At 46.3% G+C, this 18,809-nt stretch overlaps 2 protein-coding genes across 2 annotated transcripts; one reads left to right on the forward strand and one right to left on the reverse strand.

Moving 5' to 3' along the window:
- Positions 1–10,033: 10,033 nt before the first annotated feature.
- LOC121972042 (cytochrome P450 71A1-like) lies at positions 10,034–11,718 on the forward strand. Its single transcript, XM_042523632.1, has 2 exons — positions 10,034–10,766; positions 10,866–11,718. Exons 1-2 carry the CDS (start codon positions 10,053–10,055, stop codon positions 11,490–11,492), a joined length of 1,341 nt encoding a protein of 446 aa, XP_042379566.1. The 5' UTR covers positions 10,034–10,052; the 3' UTR covers positions 11,493–11,718.
- LOC121973006 (cytochrome P450 71A24-like) lies at positions 11,503–13,577 on the reverse strand. Its single transcript, XM_042524605.1, has 3 exons — positions 13,470–13,577; positions 12,604–13,003; positions 11,503–11,537 (listed from the first exon to the last, which is right to left on the reverse strand). Exons 1-3 carry the CDS (start codon positions 13,575–13,577, stop codon positions 11,503–11,505), a joined length of 543 nt encoding a protein of 180 aa, XP_042380539.1.
- Between the last annotated feature and the right edge of the window lie 5,232 nt (positions 13,578–18,809).

Here is an 18,809-nt window from a genome sequence, read left to right on the forward strand (position 1 = left end):
GTATGAGATATTATCATAATAAAATCTAAGATTCAAATTTTAGTAAAATCGAGATAAATGTCTCCCTTATGTGCTAATCACTATTCCAAAGACTAGTAGTCACCTGTGATTTATCTTCTCTGTGTTGGTCCTGAGACGGATTGGCGAGGGCGCTTGGGGCGCTGGGGGCGAACGTATTCGCCTTTTACCATAATTATTATGATATTCCTTTAATTTTCATTAACAATCGCCTCCTCATAACTATTTATGTGTGTTCCTATCTGAACGGAGAGAAGATGAAAAGTTAAGAATGTAATTGAAAGTTTAATGCGGCGAAGATTTCATGTGTTTACAATACAAAAGTGTCAGTGTCGGATTGAGAAAGGGTTCTTAGCGTTGGCTCTCCGACGTTTAAGTCAGTTTTCAACGATATAGAGAATAGCAAGAGTACTGTAGTAAAAGAACGTTTAGAATGATGAAGTTGCGTATACCTCTTCCTGTAGATGAAAACTTTCTTTTATAGTGTCATTGTAGTACCTACGCACACATCTTAAAGTGTGCACATGTTTTTCCAAGTGTTCTATAAAAAGATAAGTCAAAAAGTGCCATTAATAGCTTTCCTTAAGCGAGCAGACATATCTATGATGTAACAGTCTGAAAGCTTCCACCGTACGATTTGCCTGTGGAACATACTCTGTTGTCAGTGGTACAAACCTCCAAAAGAGTACGAGGTGATTGTAGGATCGAAAAGAATTTAGATATCTCCACAATTGCATGATATTATCCACTTTGGGCCTAAGCCCTCATGGTTTTGCTCTTGGGCTCTCCCCAAAAGGCCTCATGCCAATGGAGATATCTTTTCTCTTATAAACCCATGATCTTTCCCATGTGTTTCCAATATGGGACTATGTTTGCAACCTTGCAACCCCAACAATCCCCCCCTCAAACAAAGGACCATAGGCTTCCCACGTCTGATCCTCGACCCACCAGGTCTTCTTGCCCCTCGGTCCACCCGACCTACTAGGACTTCCTTGCCTAGTCGCAACTAGGACTTCCTACCTGGTGTCTGGTCCTCTTGATCCGAACATAGGAGCCCCCAATTTCTTTGTTCGAGGTCAATATTGTACTCACATGGCTCAATCAGACCATAGCTCTTGTGCACAGTCGGCGGTTAAACCTTCTGGCAGTTCGGGCTCTGATACCAATTGTAGGATCGAAAAGAATTTAGATATCTCCACAATTGCATGATATTATCCACTTTGGGCCTAAGCCCTCATGGTTTTGCTCTTGGGCTCTCCCCAAAAGGCCTCATGCCAATGGAGATATCTTTTCTCTTATAAACTCATGATCTTTCCCATGTGTTTCCAATATGGGACTATGTTTGCAACCTTGCAACCCCAACAGTGATATATGGATGGGTCCCGCTATAGGCCTACCGATGGTCACTCGGCAGGGACATGCCCGCTCGGCTGTACTGCATCGAGCCATCTCCCTTCATTTAACTTTCCTATTGTAGGAGGGTTGCCTCTCATCTGGATGGACTTGCCTCCCGCTTGGTGGGGACGGCGGCCGGGAATGCACTGGTTGTTTGTCTCTTAATCTCGAGTCATCCGTTTGACTTTGCTCGTTCACTCGGGCATACTGTCCGCTCGATCATAATTCGTCCACTCGACCGACTTTGACTCTTTCCTTCACTTTGACTTCAACGTAAGCTATTTTTTTTTTTACTTTGGCATATCTCTAGTGGAGTCTCTCTTCATCATCACATCAATATGCGTTTGGTATTTGAAGTATTCGTAATGTTAACAAAATTTTGGTAGGATCGAATCGAATATCTAGATTTTATATATATATATATATAAAACAGTCATCCTTTCATAACAATTGTCTATCATTCTGCGTAGGACTGTAAACGAATCGAGCCGAGCAGAGTTTTCGGGTGTTCAAGCTTATTTGATAAGGTAACTGAACCAAGTCGAGTCAAGACTAAAATGAACCAAGCTTTTAGAATAATTGTTCAAGCTTAACTTGATTTATTTTTTATGAGTTTGAGCTTGTTTGAAGCTTGGCTTGAGTTTGGTTCGTTTAGGTGTTATCGAGCTCTCAATTCAAGCTTGACTTGAGCTTGGTTCGAACTTGACTTGAGTTTTATTCGAGCTTGGTTTGTTTAGATGTTATTGAACTCTCAATTAAACTTGTTTGATTGTTTTAAATTTTTAGTTATTTGATTGATTATTAAATTTGATAATTTAAATTTATTTATTTTATTTTATTATTTATTTATCATATTAAAAAAAAATTTAATAAAGAATATAGCTCGTAAATATTATTTACGAATATTATATATATATATATGTGTGTGTGTGTGTGTGTGTGTGTGGTCCTGTCCGAGAGCTGAGTCGATAGACGCTGGGTGATCCTGTCCGAACCAGGATCAATGGACGCTGAGGATGTGGCGCTCCCTGCTGGATCCTCGAGTGCTCCGGCGAACCTGCAACAAAACCGAGCCGGGGGGGGGGGGGGGGGTCCCGGCGACGGCCCTCCGACGCTCAAGTTAGGCGAAGGAATAAGAAAGCGGCTTAGAAAATGTAAACTTGTGTACCTCCGGTTGAAGAAATGGAGGCCTTATATAGACCTCTCGAAGGAGCCTGGGCACACCAATCGAAGCGATCACCTGCTTTCGACCATGCCTAGGTGTGGGCCTGTCAGAAGGGCATCCATAAGACCATACTGCTACTGTATCAACCTTTCCGTGACGTGATGGTGGGGCCTTTAATAATGTCATCTTGCATACAGTCTAATCATCATGCCTTTACTGACATATCATATCCCGAGCCGAGCGAATAGGCCGCTCGGCTAACCACTGTTCCCTCGCCACGATTCCGGCCGAGTCCTCAGTCGAGTGGACACCTCTGCTCGGCCACTCGGCTCCGGTTCTTCTGCTTTGGCGTCGGAAACCCAAACCTTTGGCTGGGTAATCTCTGGTTCCGCTCGGACGGGACCCCATCTATGGGTCCCCCATTCTTACCGTCGGATCACTTGCCTCCCCTTCAAGTCTAGTCGAAGGAGGCAGTGAGTCAGACTGACTAGACTGTGTGTCCGAGCGGGCGGTCGTCGCCTTATCGCTGCTGCTGATATCCCTTGAGCCGTTCGGCCCTCATGCCAAATTTAGCCGCTCGGCTCTTCGCTTTGTATGCCTTGGCGCCCAACGTGGATGTTTGCTTGTCTAAATCCTCTTGAAAATCGCGCAAGTCTTTTTCATTAAGCCGAAGCATGCGCGGTATGGGCGCATTAATTGCGCTTGGTGACAGAGCGTCACGTGGCTCGTCTCTAGTGGCGGTGACGCTCCGTACGATAGGACGCCCTTTGTTTTGAAATGAACGGCTAGATGATGAGCTCGTCGGCGCGGATATTTATAGCCGGTCGGCACGGCTCTCGATCTTTAACGACGAAGCTCGTCGGCCTTCCGCTCGGGGATTTATAGACGCCGGCTCGTCTCTCGATTTTTAACGTCGGAGCTCGACGGCGCGGATATTTATAGCCGGTCGACGCGGCTCGACGGCGCGGATATTTATAGGCGGTCGGCGCGGCTCTCGATCTTTAACGACGGAGCTCGTCGGCGCGGATATTTATAGCCGGTCGTCGCGGCTCTCGATCTTTAACGACGGAGCTCGTCGGCGCGGATATTTATAGCCGGTCGGCGCGGCTCTCGATCTTTAACGACGGAGCTCGTCGGTCTTCCGCTCGGGGATTTATAGACGCCGGCTCGTCTCTCGATTTTTAACGTCGGAGCTCGACGGCGCGGATATTTATAGCCGATAGGCGCGACTCTCGATCTTTAACGACGTAGCTTGTCGGCGCGGATATTTATAGTCGGTCGGCGCGGCTCTCGATCTTTAACGACGGAGCTCGTCGGTCTTCCGCTTGAGGATTTATAGACGCCGGCTCGTCTCGATTTTAACGTCGGAGCTCGACGCGATTTAGCCCGGTCGGAGCGGCTCTCGATCTTTAACGACGGAGCTCGTCGGCGCGGATATTTATAGCTCGGCGGCTCTCGATCTTCGTCGGGCTCGACGGCGTGGATATTTATAGCGGTCGGGCGGCTCTCGATCTTTAACGACGGAGCTCGTCGGCGCGGATATTTATAGCCGGCGCGGCTCTCGATCTTTAACGACGGAGCTCGTCGGCGCGGATATTTATAGCCTGGGCGGCTCTCGATCTTTAACGATGGAGCTCGTCGGTCTTCCGCGAGGATATAGGCGCCGGCTCGTCTCTCGATTTTAAAGTCGGAGCTCGACGGCGCGGATATTTATAGCGGTCGGCGCGGATCTTTAACGACGGGCTCGTCGGCGCGGATATTTATAGCGGTCGGCGGCTCTCGATCTTTAACGACTCGTCGGTGCGAATATTTATAGCCGGTCGGCTCTCGATCTTTAACGGCGGAGCTCGTCGGCGCGGATATTTATAGCCGGTCTCTCGCGCGGCTCTCGATCTTAACGACGGGCTCGGAGGGTTTAGACGCCGGCTCGTCTCGATTTTTAACGTCGGAGCTCGGTCGCGGATATTTATAGCGGTCGGCGCGGCTCTCGATCTTTCAGCGGGCTCGTCGGGCGGATATTTATAGCGGTCGGGCTCTCGATCTTTAACGTCGGAGCTCGTGGCGCGGATATTTATAGCGGTCGGGAGCGGCTCTCGATCTTTAACGCGGAGCTCGTCGGCGCGGATATTTATAGCCGGTCGGCGCGGCTCTCGATCTTTAACGCCGGAGCGCGTCGGCGCGGATATTTATAGCCGTTTATACCTTGATCTGAGCGGAACTTCGTCGGGCTATCTATATCGGCTGCGGGTGATGCTGTGTCGACGATCTTCCTCTCGGATTATTTATAGACGCCGGCTCGTCTCTCGATTTTTAACGTCGGAGCTCGACGGCGCGGATATTTATAGCCGGTCGGCGCGGCTCTCGATCTTTAACGACGGAGCTCGTCGGCGCGACTCTCGATCTTTAACGTCGGAGCTCGACGGCGCGGATATTTATAGCCGGTCGGCGCGGCTCTCGATCTTTAACGACGGAGCTCGTCGGCGCGGATATTTATAGCCGGTCGGCGCGGCTCTCGATCTTTAACGACGGAGCTCGTCGGAGCGGATATTTATAGCCGGTCGGCGCAGCTCTCGATCTTTAACGACGGAGCTCGTCGGCGCGGATATTTATAGCCGGTCGGCGCCGCTCTCGATCTTTAACGACGAAGCTCGTCGGCGCGGATATTTATAGCCGGTCGGCGCGGCTCTCGATCTTTGACGACGGAGCTCGTCGGCGTTTGAGGCTAATTTGTACTCTACCGTCCGGCGAAGCTGTTTGCCATCTTTCACCATTTTTGCTTCCTCCGTCCGAACGGTACGGGGCCTTCGGTTTTTTATGCCGATGCAAGGATATCGCACGCCCGGCTGAACGGCTTGGGCCTTCGTCCTTGAGCATTTTGCTCGAATAATTTACCTCCGGCCGAACGGCTCGGGGCCTTCGCTTTCGAGCTAGGGGCTCGGCTAACATACTCCTCGATACTCGAGCGTTTGGCTCGACTAATATACCTCCGTCCGAATGGTACGGGGCCTTCGATCCTCGAGCCTTTGGCTCGGATAATTTACCTCCAGCCGAACGGTACGGGGCCTTCGATACTCGAGCGTTTGGCTCGGATAATATACCTCCGTCCGAATGGTACGGGGCCTTCGATCCTCGAGCCTTTGGCTCGGATAATTTACCTCCAGCCGAACGGTCCGGGGCCTTCGATCCTCGAGCCTTTGGCTCTGATAATTTACCTCCGGCCGAACGGTCCGGGGCCTTCGATCCTCGAGCCTTTGGCTCGGATAATTTACCTCCGGCCGAACGGCACGGGGCCTTCGATACTCGAGCCTTTGGCTCGGATAATATACCTCCGTCCGAATGGTACGGGGCCTTCGATCCTCGAGCCTTTGGCTCGGATAATTTACCTCCGGCCGAACGGTCCGGGGCCTTCGATCCTCGAGTCTTTGGCTCGGATAATTTACCTCCGTCCGAACGGTCCGGGGCCTTCGATCCTCGAGCCTTTGGCTCGGATAATTTACCTCCAGCCAAACGGCACGGGGCCTTCGATACTCGAGCGTTTGGCTCGGATAATATACCTCCGTCCGAATGGTACGGGGCCTTCGATCCTCGAGCCTTTGGCTCGGATAATTTACCACCAGCCGAACGGCACGGGGCCTTCGATACTCGAGCGTTTGGCTCGGATAATATACCTCCGTCCGAATGGTACGGGGCCTTCGATCCTCGAGCCTTTGGCTCGGATAATTTACCTCCGGCCGAATGGTACGGGGCCTTCGATCCTCGTGCCTTTGGCTCGGATAATTTACCTCCGGCCGAATGGTACGGGGCCTTCGATCCTCGAGCCTTTGGCTCGGATAATTTACCTCCGGCCGAACGGCACGGGGTCTTCCCATCGAGCTCGGGGCTCGGCTAATATACTCCCGGCCGAGCGGCATGGGCTTCCCATCGAGCTCTTGGCTCGGTTTATACACTCCCCGCCGAGCGGCACGGGGTCTTCCCATCGAGCTCTTGGCTCGGTTTATGCACTCCCGGCCGAGCGGCACGGCTTCCCATCGAGCTCTTGGCTCGGTTTATACACTCCCGGCCGAGCGGCACGGGGTTTTCCCATCGAGCTCTTGGCTCGGTTAATATACTCCCGGCCGAGCGGCACGGGGTCTTCCCATCGAGCTCGGGGCTCGGCTAATATACTCTCGGCCGAGCGGCACGGGCTTCCCATCGAGCTCTTGGCTTGGTTTATACACTCCCCACCGAGCGGCACGGGGTCTTCCCATCGAGCTCTTGGCTCGGTTAATATATTCCCGGCCGAGCGGCACGGGCTTCCCATCGAGCTCTTGGCTCGGTTTATACACTCCCGGCCGAGCGGCACGGGGTTCCCATCGAGCTCTTGGCTCGGTTTATACACTCCCGGCCGAGCGGCACGGGGTCTTCCCATCGAGCTCTTGGCTCGGTTAATATACTCCCGGCCGAGCGGCACGGGGTCTTCCCATCGAGCTCGGGGCTCGGCTAATATACTCCCGGCCGAGCGGCACGGGCTTCCCATCGAGCTCTTGGCTCGGTTTATACACTCCCCGCCGAGCGGCACGGGGTCTTCCCATCGAGCTCTTGGCTCGGTTAATATACTCCCGGCCGAGCGGCACAGGCTTCCCATCGAGCTCTTGGCTCGGTTTATACACTCCCGACCGAGCGGCACGGGGTCTTCCCATCGAGCTCTTGGCTCGGTTAATATACTCCCGGCCGAGCAGCACGGGGTCTTCCCATCGAGCTCGGGGCTCGGCTAATATACTCCCGGCCGAGCGGCACGGGTTTCCCATCGAGCTTTTGGCTCGGTTTATACACTCCCCGCCGAGCGGCACGGGGTCTTCCCATCGAGCTCTTGGCTCGGTTAATATACTCCCGGCCGAGCGGCACGGGCTTCCCATCGAACTCTTGGCTCGGTTTATACACTCCCGGCCGAGCGGCACGGGGTCTTCCCATCGAGCTCTTGGCTCGGTTAATATACTCCCGGCCGAGCGACACGGACTTCCCATCGAGCTCTTGGCTCGGTTTATACACTCCCGGCCGAGCGGCACGGGGTCTTCCCATCGAGCTCTTGGCTCGGTTTATACACTCCCGGCCGAGCGGCACGGGGTTCTAGCTCGAGGAACTATAATAAATCTTACAACAGAAAGAGGATAACTGAAGAACTGACCTGCCGACCAGCGAGGGTTCTGACCCAATTTCTCGACTCCCAAATACCCGTGGAGTGATGAAGAATATATATACTTGTCGAAACTCATCATGGCTTCCTCGTCGGACCGATATCGGGGCAGGAGTTACTCCCACTTGAGTGCTGGTCGGACCCTTATTTTGCCCCCATTTCTAATGCTTCTGCGTCGCTGTTCCTCCGGCCGCTCGGCTTGCGCCTTCTGTTTCTGTTGCTCCACGAGCTTAGCCGCTCTTGCCTCAATTAGAGCGTCGAGTTTCTCCGGGAGAGCGTCACGGTGAGGTCGCCCACTCGTCCATATATTCCGCTCGGATACAGGTGCGTTCCCACAGACGGCGCCAATTTGATCCTGTCCGAACCAGATCAATGGACGCTGGGATGTGGCGCTCTCCGATCTGATGACGTGGAACTCCGACCGGCCGTACGGGTCTCCGGCGAACCTGCAAGGAAGTAAAGCGGCTTAGAAAATGTAGACTTGTGTACCTCCGGTTGAAGAAATGGAGGCCTTATATAGACCTCTCGAAGGAGCCTGGGCACACCAATCGAAGCGATCACCTGCTTTCGACCATGCCTAGGTGTGGGCCTGTCAGAAGGGCATCCATAAGACCATACTGCTACTGTATCAACCTTTCCGTGACGTGATGGTGGGGCCTTTAATAGTGCCATCTTGCGTACAGTCTAATCATCATGCCTTTGCTGATATATCATATCCCGAGCCGAGCGAATAGGCCGCTCGGCTAACCACTGTTCCCTCGCCACGATTCCGGCCGAGCGGACACCTCCGCTCGGCCATTCTGTCCTCGCCCGAGCGGACACCTCTGCTCGGCCACTCGGCTCCGGTTCTTCTGCTTTGGCGTCGGAAACCCAAACCTTTGGCTGGGTAATCTCTGGTTCCGCTCGGACGGGACCCCATCTGTGGGTCCCCCATTCTTACCGCCGGATCACTGGGGATGTGGCGCTCTTGTTGATTGGTCGAAGACTTCGAAGACGTAGATCCTTTACCACCGTGAACCTACAAACACAATGCCGAGCCGCCCTCCGACGCTCAAGTCTACCTCCGTCGAAGTTTGGGGGTCCTTATATAGAGCTCTTCAGGGCCGCGTGCACGCTTCCCAAGGCATACACGTTCTTCAAAGCACATCTGGAATGGACGTGTCAGGAAAGCATGTCTGACAACCTACCTTAATAGCACGAACATATCTCTGATATGACAGTGGAAGTTTCCACCGTACGATTTTCTGTCTGACCATGCCGCGAGCCATGTCTCTTGTCGGCGACACTAGTTCCTAAGAAGAAATCGCCACCCGCTCTCTATGTCCTTTACCGGGCCGAGCGGAGGAACCGCTCGGCTAGCGCCTTCCTCGGGCCGAGCGGAGGCCACGTCAGCTAATGTACCCTCCAGGCGGATGCACGCTCGGCCGGTGATTTGATGTCTGACTCCACCATGTCGAGCGAGTGAACCTTAACTGCAGGATTGATACCGTATCTACTGTTACCCTAGCGGGATGGTCGCTCGACCTTCGTCTCTTCCCGCTTTGTCTTACGAGCGTCGGGAATTCGATGTCAGGTCGAGCAGTCGAGATACCGGGTCGGCTATTCTTCCTACTGATTAGGAAGGTAATTCGTCTGATCAGATATCTGCCGGGTGTTGACCATTTTGATCTCCTACCGGACGGGTTCCCCTCCTTACCACTGGATAAATATATATATATAAATGATTCAAATTTATTTATTTAATTAATTATATATATACACCCGTTAAATGAATATAAATAAATTTTTATAACGTCAAATTTATTTATCGCCCTAGAACATTTTTCTCCAAGTACGTCCTGTCTTGGAATATACTCGATCTTCCACGTACCCGAGCCCGCAAGTGCCGTGCCGTGCCGCGCCGCGCCGCAAGCATCGAGGACCGTACTGTCTACCTCGCCCTCATATCGTTGCCTCTCAGGCTATCCGATTCCTCGATCGATCGTAAGAGATGACGAGAGCAAGCACGATCGCAATGATATAAATTTGGGGGCCATAAGCAGTTTGTTCGAATCACTTTGATTGGAATAATCCGGCGATCTATTAATTTCCTCAGGCGGCATGTTCTATCAGTCTTCCCTTTTGCTCGTTGTCGCGTGGTTTCTCTTCTTCGTGTTCTGCCTCCGGTGGACGCGGTCGAAGAAATCATCGCTCGACCATCCCCCTGCGGCGCCGGGTCTCCCTGTCTTTGGGAACCTCCACCAGCTCGGCTCCCTCCCGCATCGCTCCCTGCGAGCGCTCGCCGAGAAGCATGGCCCCGTCATGGCCCTCCGCTTGGGCCGCCTCCCCACCGTCGTCGTCTCCTCGCCGGAGGGCGCCCAAGAGGTCTTGAAGACCCGCGACCTCGTCTTCGCCAGCCGCCCGGACTCGAGCCTCGCCGACCGACTCTTCTACCGCTCGCAGGAGATGGCCTTCAGCAAGTACGGCGAGCCGTGGCGCCAAATGCGGCGCATCGGCGTCCTCCACCTCCTCAGCCAGAAGCAGGTGCACTCCTTCCGAAAGGTCCGCGAGGAGGAGGCCGCCGCCCTCGTCGCCAGGATCCGCGCCGCCGCCGGAGGTCCGGTGAACTTGAGCGACATGATCATCGACTTCACGAGCAACCTCATCTGCAGGGTGGCGCTGGGCCGGACGTACGCCGACGCCAAGGGCGGCGGCAGCCAGATCCGGGAGCTCTTCGGGGAGTTCATGGAGATCATGGGCCTGTTCCCGGTGCGCGACTACATCCCCTGGCTGGCCTGGATCGATTGGCTGAGTGGCCTGGACGGCAGAGCGAGGAAGATCGGGCTGAAGCTCGACGCTCTGCTCGAGAAAGTCATAGCTGAGCATCAACGGCGGAAGCTCACCGTCAATATCGCCGCCGACGACATGGATCTGGTCGACATCTTGCTCTCTTTGGGCGATCAAGACGACGCCGCCGCCTCTTCTTCTTCCACCAACATTTCGCTCACCATGGACAACATCAAAGGCATCATCTTGGTAAAATATCTCTCTCCGCGTCATTTTGGACGCATTCCTGGACTGCGTCGTTATCTAGATCTTCTTCCTCTGTTTTACATGTATATCTTCCTTTTGCAGGACATGGTCGCTGCAGGAACTGACTCATCAAAATCAACGCTAGAATGGGCAATGGCAGAGCTAATCCGGCACCCCGAAGAAATGGCAAAAGTGCAAGAGGAGATCCGGCGAGTCGTCGGACCCAGAGGAGAAGAAATAAGAGAAGAGGACTTAGAAGGGATGGAGCAATTGAAGGCGGTGCTCAAGGAGACACTCCGTTTGCACCCCCCAGGTCCTCTGTTGCTCCCTCGAGAAGCCATGGAGACCACCGAGCTCCAGGGCTACCACATCCCCAAGGGCACGAGGGTGATCGTCAATGGCTGGGCGATCGCAAGAGATCCTGCTTTGTGGGACAAGGCCGAGGAGTTCCTGCCGGAGAGGTTCCTGGGCGATTCCGGTGCCGGTGCTCTCGACTTCAAGGGGAGCGACTTCAGGTACCTGCCGTTCGGAGCAGGGCGGAGAGGCTGCCCGGGCATCGGGTTCTCCATGGTCGCTCTGGAGGTTGTCCTCGCGAGCTTGTTGTACTATTTCGACTGGGAGATGCCCGACGGGATGAGCTCCGACGAGATGGAGATGGATGAGGTGTTTGGGCTCATCATGCAAAAGAAATCGAGTCTGATTCTACAAGGAAAGCCCTTCAAAGCCTAGGCATCCGAGATCATACTCTGTTATTGTACAATATGGCAGAGTTGACTGAAAAACATACGGAGAAATTTGCATGCAGTCTTCAATCACAAATAAAATTTTGTGCTCAAAACCACCGCATGACCATTTTACTCCTATCCAAATCAATTTTACATCATTTTTTAGGAGTTTCAACTTGATTCCAGATCCTTGATTTAGATTTTTCAGGCTATCAATCAATCGTTAAAAATCTTGCTCGCTGGATTTAGCTATAATTTTGAGAGTTTAGAAGCTCTATTGGAGCTTGTATCAGTCAACTTAAGGATCGTCTCGAGTGAGAGTTTCACTCATTTGATTTAGTTCAATTTTCAACTCATATATCGCATTAATATTATTTATTGATTAGTTATCGTTGTAAGTTCTAAAATTATGCAACTTTGAGATAAAATTTGATAACGTTAAAATTATGTCGAATATTTAATTGTGAGTATTTAAGTTGTGATAATATTAGGGGTTGATGTTTATAAATTTTAAAATTTAGCTTTTCAGCCTAAAAATTTATTATTCTAAATTTTGAAAAAAAATTAATTCGTTGTGATTTTGAGAATTATTGATTTTATAATTATTATTGGGCTTTAGTTGAGAATTTTCTAGTTAGAAATAATAAAGTTAAATAATTATAAAATTTAGAAAATAATTGTTTGTTGGAAATTTTTAGATTTTTTTGGTTAGGTAATTTATACATTTATTCACTTTAATAAAAAAAAATCAAAGAAGGAAGAAAAGAAAGATTATCAATTCAGTTTAAACCAAAAGAGCAGACAAGTTAGGAGCATTTGCCATCTAATATTAATATCTCAAATTTTAGTAATGAACAACCTAAAAAATTTACTAGAATTGATGTTGATGTTAGTTCTTTTGAGCCGGTTAGACATACGTAATTTGATATATAAATATCTTCTTAATTAAAGTAATAAAATTAGACAAACTTATATTAAGATGGGTCATATTAATTTATTAAGAATGAGTATCCATTAAGTTAAAATTGACAATTTCTAAAATTATTAGTTTAAGAAATTTACTTGGTTAAAATACTCTCCTTTGAAAGATGTTACATTTTGCTTGGTTAAAATACCTAATATAGCTGAGCGCCTGTAGATGAGGATGCTCGTGAAGTCAATGATCATGTCGCTTAGGTTCACTAGGCCAGCGGCAACGCAGATCTTGGCGATGAGGACAACAGCCCCCTCCAACTCGCGGACCTTGCGGAAGGCGAGCGCCTGCCTCTGGCTGAGGAGGTGGAGCATGGCGATGCGCCTCATCTGGCGCCACGGCTCGCCGTACTTACCGAAGCCAACCTCCTGCGAGTGGTAGAAGAATCGATCGGCGATGCTCGAGTTCGAGCGGGACGCGAAGGAGAGGTCGCTGGCGAGGAGATGACGATAACGATCGAGGGTCTTACCTAAGTGGAGGAGTATGACAGGGTTGTACTTCTTAGCGAGTGCTTGTAGGGAGTGATGGGGTTCGGAGCCGAACTAGAGGAGGTTCCAATGAGAGAGAGGCCCAACGACAATGGGGTTGGTTGGCCATTGATTTATCATGACATGCCCGCCGCAAGAGGTGGAAGAAGGAGAAGAGAAGGAGGAGGGCGATAAGCAGAGAGAAGATTGATGGATGATGCAGTGATAAAAGGGGGCCCGCACAGTATGGGTCAACTGTAAAGGTCGAGGTCAAAGTTAAAGTGGTCAATGTCAGAGTGTCAAAGGGCTCACCTATGGTGATCGAGAGGAGGTTAGCTACAACGGTCGGTTGGGGTAAACAATGTCCAATCGGCGTGAGACTTGTCCGAGTTATCCATCCGTCTAGCTTAGGATAATATGGTAAGATCGTCAGATGCTCAGTGCGGAGCGGCAGAACGCTAAAGAGACTGAAACGCTTGTCCGATCGGGAGGGATAAACAATTATACTCAGTCACTGCAAAGAAGAGCAGCTGAGACTGACCAAACGGAGGAGTCGCAGCCGAGCGAGGTAGTCGCTCGGCCGAGCGGAGAGATCCATGACGTATCTCTCAATATCCTTTTGGGAGACAATGTCGCGGACACAAGGCATTGTCAACAGACGGATCGTACGGTGAAAGTTTCTACTGTCTTGTCAGAGATATGCATGTCTTGTTAAGGTATGATATCAGATGCACTTTCCTGACAATTCCTTTCATAGGACATATTGGAGAACATGTCTATGCCTTGAGAAGTGTGCACGTTGTCCACCAGGGTTCTATATAAAGGGGATCCATACAACGGCGGAGGTACACGCGTTATTCACTGTTTGCGCTTGTGTTACTGTTGCTCCGCGTTCTTCTACAGTTCCGGTGACTGACTTGAGCGTCGGAAGGCCAATGCTGGAGACCCCTTTCCTGGTTCGACACTGACGTTACTTGTTTTGTAGAGCGGGACACGATCTATACCTAGTTAATATAACAATTACATTCATAATTTTCCACCTTCTGATTTTCAGACAGTATCAATGGAACATGGAGATGCTGCCGACGGCCGGCAGCAATAGATCGCTGGAGTAGTCTAACTTGAAAAGATATACACACAATTTATTTCCGGGTAAATAAGATTGGTTTCTTAACAACCCTCCGTCGAAAATTGATATAGCAAGTCTGCCGCTTAACATCCCGTGAGACGATCGATTTCTTAACAAAGGCGCATTTATTAAAGTTGAGTTGAGATATTTGATAAAGGCGCACTTGTTTTTGTTTTTGATTATACCCTACCATTTTCACAAGAAAAAAAATATTAATTTTCTTTATTTAAATTGAATTCAACCAAACTAAATCGAATTAAATTAAAAAAAAACAAATAAAAATTAAAACTTAATTATTTCATTTTTTTATTTATTTTTTAAATTTACGCTGAATTCATAATAATCTCCTAAATTTATTCATATATTTTTAAAAATTTAAAAATTATAAAATTAAAGAAATGTTAATAAAAATAAAAAATAATGAAAATTATTATTATTTGATACGGGTTATAATGAGCGGACTCAGAAAGTGATGCGATGGTCAAAATCAAGGTGTCATAGCGGTCAAAATCAACAGAGGAGAACATCTTCCCATCTAGCTCTGATTGATTGCCCAGTGCTAAGGCTCGTTAGATGGGTCTGGTCGGATTTCAAGCTGTGTGGAAAAAAGCTGACCGACTCTTAAGTAGGTCGAACATAAAAATTTCAATACTTTACCTTAAACTATAAAGACAACGTGCTTGGTCATTAAATAGCTAATCGAGTTTCAAGACGGTCGCCCTTACAAGTTTGACGGAATGATCGACCTACCTCACATTTAACCAACCATAGACTTGGTCAAAAGGGAGGGTCAAACTCATTACTTTGAACGAGCCTCTCTACATACGTCCGATCGATCTGATCACCGATCAGCCCTATGGATATCTGTTCAATAATAAAATTGAATGGTTTATATGACTTCATACCCATCTCTTCTATGCATAAGTGACATAACTCTGGTTAGAAGGTCAGGTGCACCTCACCTATAAATTATTATACTCTCGACTGGACAAAGGGTCAACTGGGCCTAAGGCACTTTGGCTCAACATAGCATTTCTCTAGAGACTTGTTATACACCCGGTCGAACAAAATACCAATCGGGTCTAACGCACTTAGATTCATATTACTGACCGGATGGATTTCTAGCATGCATAGGTTGGTATATTGTTTTTCAAATAGACTTCCAATGTGTCCAAGGCATCATATCATTTCTCGATATCATCTCCTGAGTGGATTGCTAAATAGTCTTCAATACCTAATATAACAGCTTAACAAGAAAACATGCATAAAGACGATAGACCTTATGATCCGGGATATATGCAGCCAACAATATAAGCAGAGAATCCTAACAATCTGTCAGATAATATTGTTCTGAAAGTTTCTTCAAGATCATCTTGTCTGCATCAACAGATCATTTATAACAGCATATTCCTCCAACAACCTTAGCAATGACATAAGTTATAAATAACAAAAGAGGTATATATTTGAGTAAAGGGAATATTCCTTGGATAATTATTGCATATTGCCTATGTTGTACACTTTCCTTTACCTAATAAACTTTGACACACTGCGTCACCTCATGATTGCAGAGGTTATGTAAGGTGGTATATAAATGGGGGAGTCTTCTCCGTGGAAAAGATATGTTCTTTGAACATCTGCAACTTACTTTCAAGCACACACTCTCTGTTGTTCTTCATTCACCCCTCCGGACTTGTATTGACTTGAGTGTCGGAGGGTCTTTGCCAGGGACTCCCCTATGATTTCTAAGCACTGACATTTTGTTGGCTTGTGTAGGATTGTAAAGCGCTAGAGGAGGGTGAATAGTGCTCATGGTTAATTCGTTCGTTTTAAAAAATTGAGTAAACACACAGCGGAATAAATAGAAATCAATCGCAAACATCAAGAATTTACTTGCTTTAGAGCCTTTGTCGACTCCTACTCCAAGACCCACACATAAGAGTGTTTTCAATAGTCAATCACTATAGCTTCAGAAAATTACAACTTGAAGTATAATTTTAATGCAATAATTAAAAGTATACCAACAAGTAATTAAGAAGAGGGAATTTAAGGCTTCCGGTTGTCGAAGACGAGTTACGACTTTGTTGGATCATCCTTTGAGCAGTGCACAGTAGAAAGATTGCTGAAATCAAGTCTATCCCAGCCTCTTCTTGAGACTGCCTTAAGTAGCCCATTGAGGGTGCCTCCAGCATCCATAGGAGGTACCTTCAACAGGGATACTTATCTTGAAATCGTAGCATTGATAACCTCCGCGGCATCCGCTGCTTATCTACCTGAAGGCGCCTCCAAGCTCCATAGAGAGAACCCTCCATCCAGCATTCGAGGCCCATTCAACATCCTTAGAAGGCGCCTTCTACCCTGCTTCCTGCGTAGTTGCAGCCAAGGAGCCCGAGGCGCATCCAACAGTCCCGGAGGCGCCTCAGACGCTGTTCATCCGAGCAATTTTATTGTGATTCACCTTTCCTACAAGGTATGTTAGTCCAAACACAATATATACCCTACAAAATAAAGTTAGCACAATAAAATATAAATATAAGTATTTGACAGTCATCAGACTCTCCGGTTCTGACTTCGAGTTTCTCCTACTGTTCTCTCGCCAGGGAACACATTCTCACCTACCTCTCAGGAGAGTTTACCTGTTGTCAAATCAATCCTCCAGACTGACTGGACATTTTGCTCAGTGCCCGAGGCTTCCGATATTCATGTTGGATGTCCGCTCCATGACCCGCTCAGACTTCCACCCAGTCCGCGACCACCAAGATTTTAACCTACAGTCCCCGACTCTAGGATTTTGCCCGAAGCGCTCGACCCGCCAAGACTTTCCGCTTAGGGTTACCACCCCCTAAGATTTTTCACTTGCCTAATAGCAGCTAGGACTTCTCATCACCTAGGGTTACCACCCCCTAGGACCTAGGGTTATCACCCCCTAGGGTTTTCTACCTGCCTAGAATCCACTAGGACTTTCATGTAATCTCATTCAAATTTGTTAGATACAAGACAACTTAACCCTTTGACATAATCAAAACTCAAGTTCGATCATATGGTGCTCCCTGCACCAACAATCTCCCCCTTTTTGATTATGGTAACCTGGTTCAAAGTTAAGTAAAATATAACAATAATTAAGGAATCTTAGCATGAGCATAAATATAATGATTTGTAAAAAAAAATTTATGCTCCCCCTTTCACAAAAATTATATTTCACTTAACTTTAACCTCTCTCTTTCAAAGTTAAGTAAAATATAACAATAATTAAGGAATCTTAGCATGAGCATAAATACAATAATTTGTAAAAAAACTTTATGCTCCCCCTTTCACAAAGATTATGTTTCACTTAACTTTAATCTCTATCCCCCTCTTTGACATATATCAAAAAGAAAAATAAGTAGAGAAAAGGTTATTTAACATGTAAATATAGTAAAATGTTTAACTTTAAGTTCCTTATGAAAGGTAGCAAAAAGAAACTTAGTTAATTTTTAAGAGTTGAAAATGACTTAGCTTTTGAAAAGAAACTTAGTTAAACTTAGCTTTTGAAAATAATTACTTTAAAAAACACCAAGATAAATTAGAATTTCTTTGAAAATACCTAACTTTTATAGGATTTTGATAAACACTTAGGTTTGAAAAAGATTTTGATAAAACATTTAACTTTAAAAAAGAATTCCTTGTAAAAAAAATACTTAGCTAAGAGGATAAATTCTTTTAAAAAGAAACTTTATCAAATACTTAACTTTATCAAAACTTAGTTAAGTACTTAGCTTTTTTAAAAAATTGATAAAAAGCTTAGTTAAGTACTTAGCTTAAAAAAAGATTTTGATAAAAGCTTAGTTTCAAAAAATTTGATCCAAACTTAGTTAAATACTTAGTTTTAAAAAGATGTTGATAAAAGCTCAGTTAAGTACTTAGATTAAAAAGGATTTTCATAAAAAACTTAGTTAAGTACTTAGTTTTAAAAAAATTGATAAAAAAATTTAGTTAAATACTTAGCTTAAAAATAATTTTGATAAGAAGCTTAGTTAAATACCCTTTTTTTTTTAAAAAAAACTTGTTTTTCTAGATAAAAAAATATTTAAACTTACTTTTTCAAATAAAATATTTAAGAATTATTTAAAAAATAGTTAAATAGGAAAACTAAATTGTCTGTTTTTAAAAAAATTTTTAACTTTTCAAAGAGTAAAAAGAAAAGTTTAACTTTGAAATTTTGAAAAAGAATACTTTAACTTTTCAAAACAAAAAAAAAAAACTTAACTTGACTCCCTTAACTACCCCTTGATTAATGCCTTAAAAATATTTTGAGGATCCTAGAGTCCAAGCATGTATAAGATAAAAGAAATTATCTATTTTTTTAAGTTTCCAAGGTAGTTTTCTATTTTCCTAATTTTCCATCTCACGCTTTCTAAGTTATCAAATATGTAAAACTTACGAGTTTGTGTGAGATGGAGTTAAGTTTATTTTAATTTTATCAATATTTAAAAATATTGAAATTGAGATTTTAAAATATAAGTTTGAATTTTCAATGAGTTTGAATTTTAAATTTTAAAATATAAGTTTAATTAGATTTAAATATTTGAAAATAATTAAAATTTTGAAGATTTTAAAAATATAATGAAAATTAATTAAGTTTGAACATATTAATTATGATTTGAAAATTAATTATTTTCTAAAAATAATTAAGATTTTGAAAATCTAAGAATTAATAATTTGAAATTTAATTATGATTTTAAAATTAATAATCAAATAATTAAGAGTTTTAAAATT

This window comes from Zingiber officinale, chromosome 4A (assembly GCF_018446385.1).
Source record: "Zingiber officinale cultivar Zhangliang chromosome 4A, Zo_v1.1, whole genome shotgun sequence".
Taxonomy (NCBI): Eukaryota; Viridiplantae; Streptophyta; class Magnoliopsida; order Zingiberales; family Zingiberaceae; genus Zingiber; species Zingiber officinale.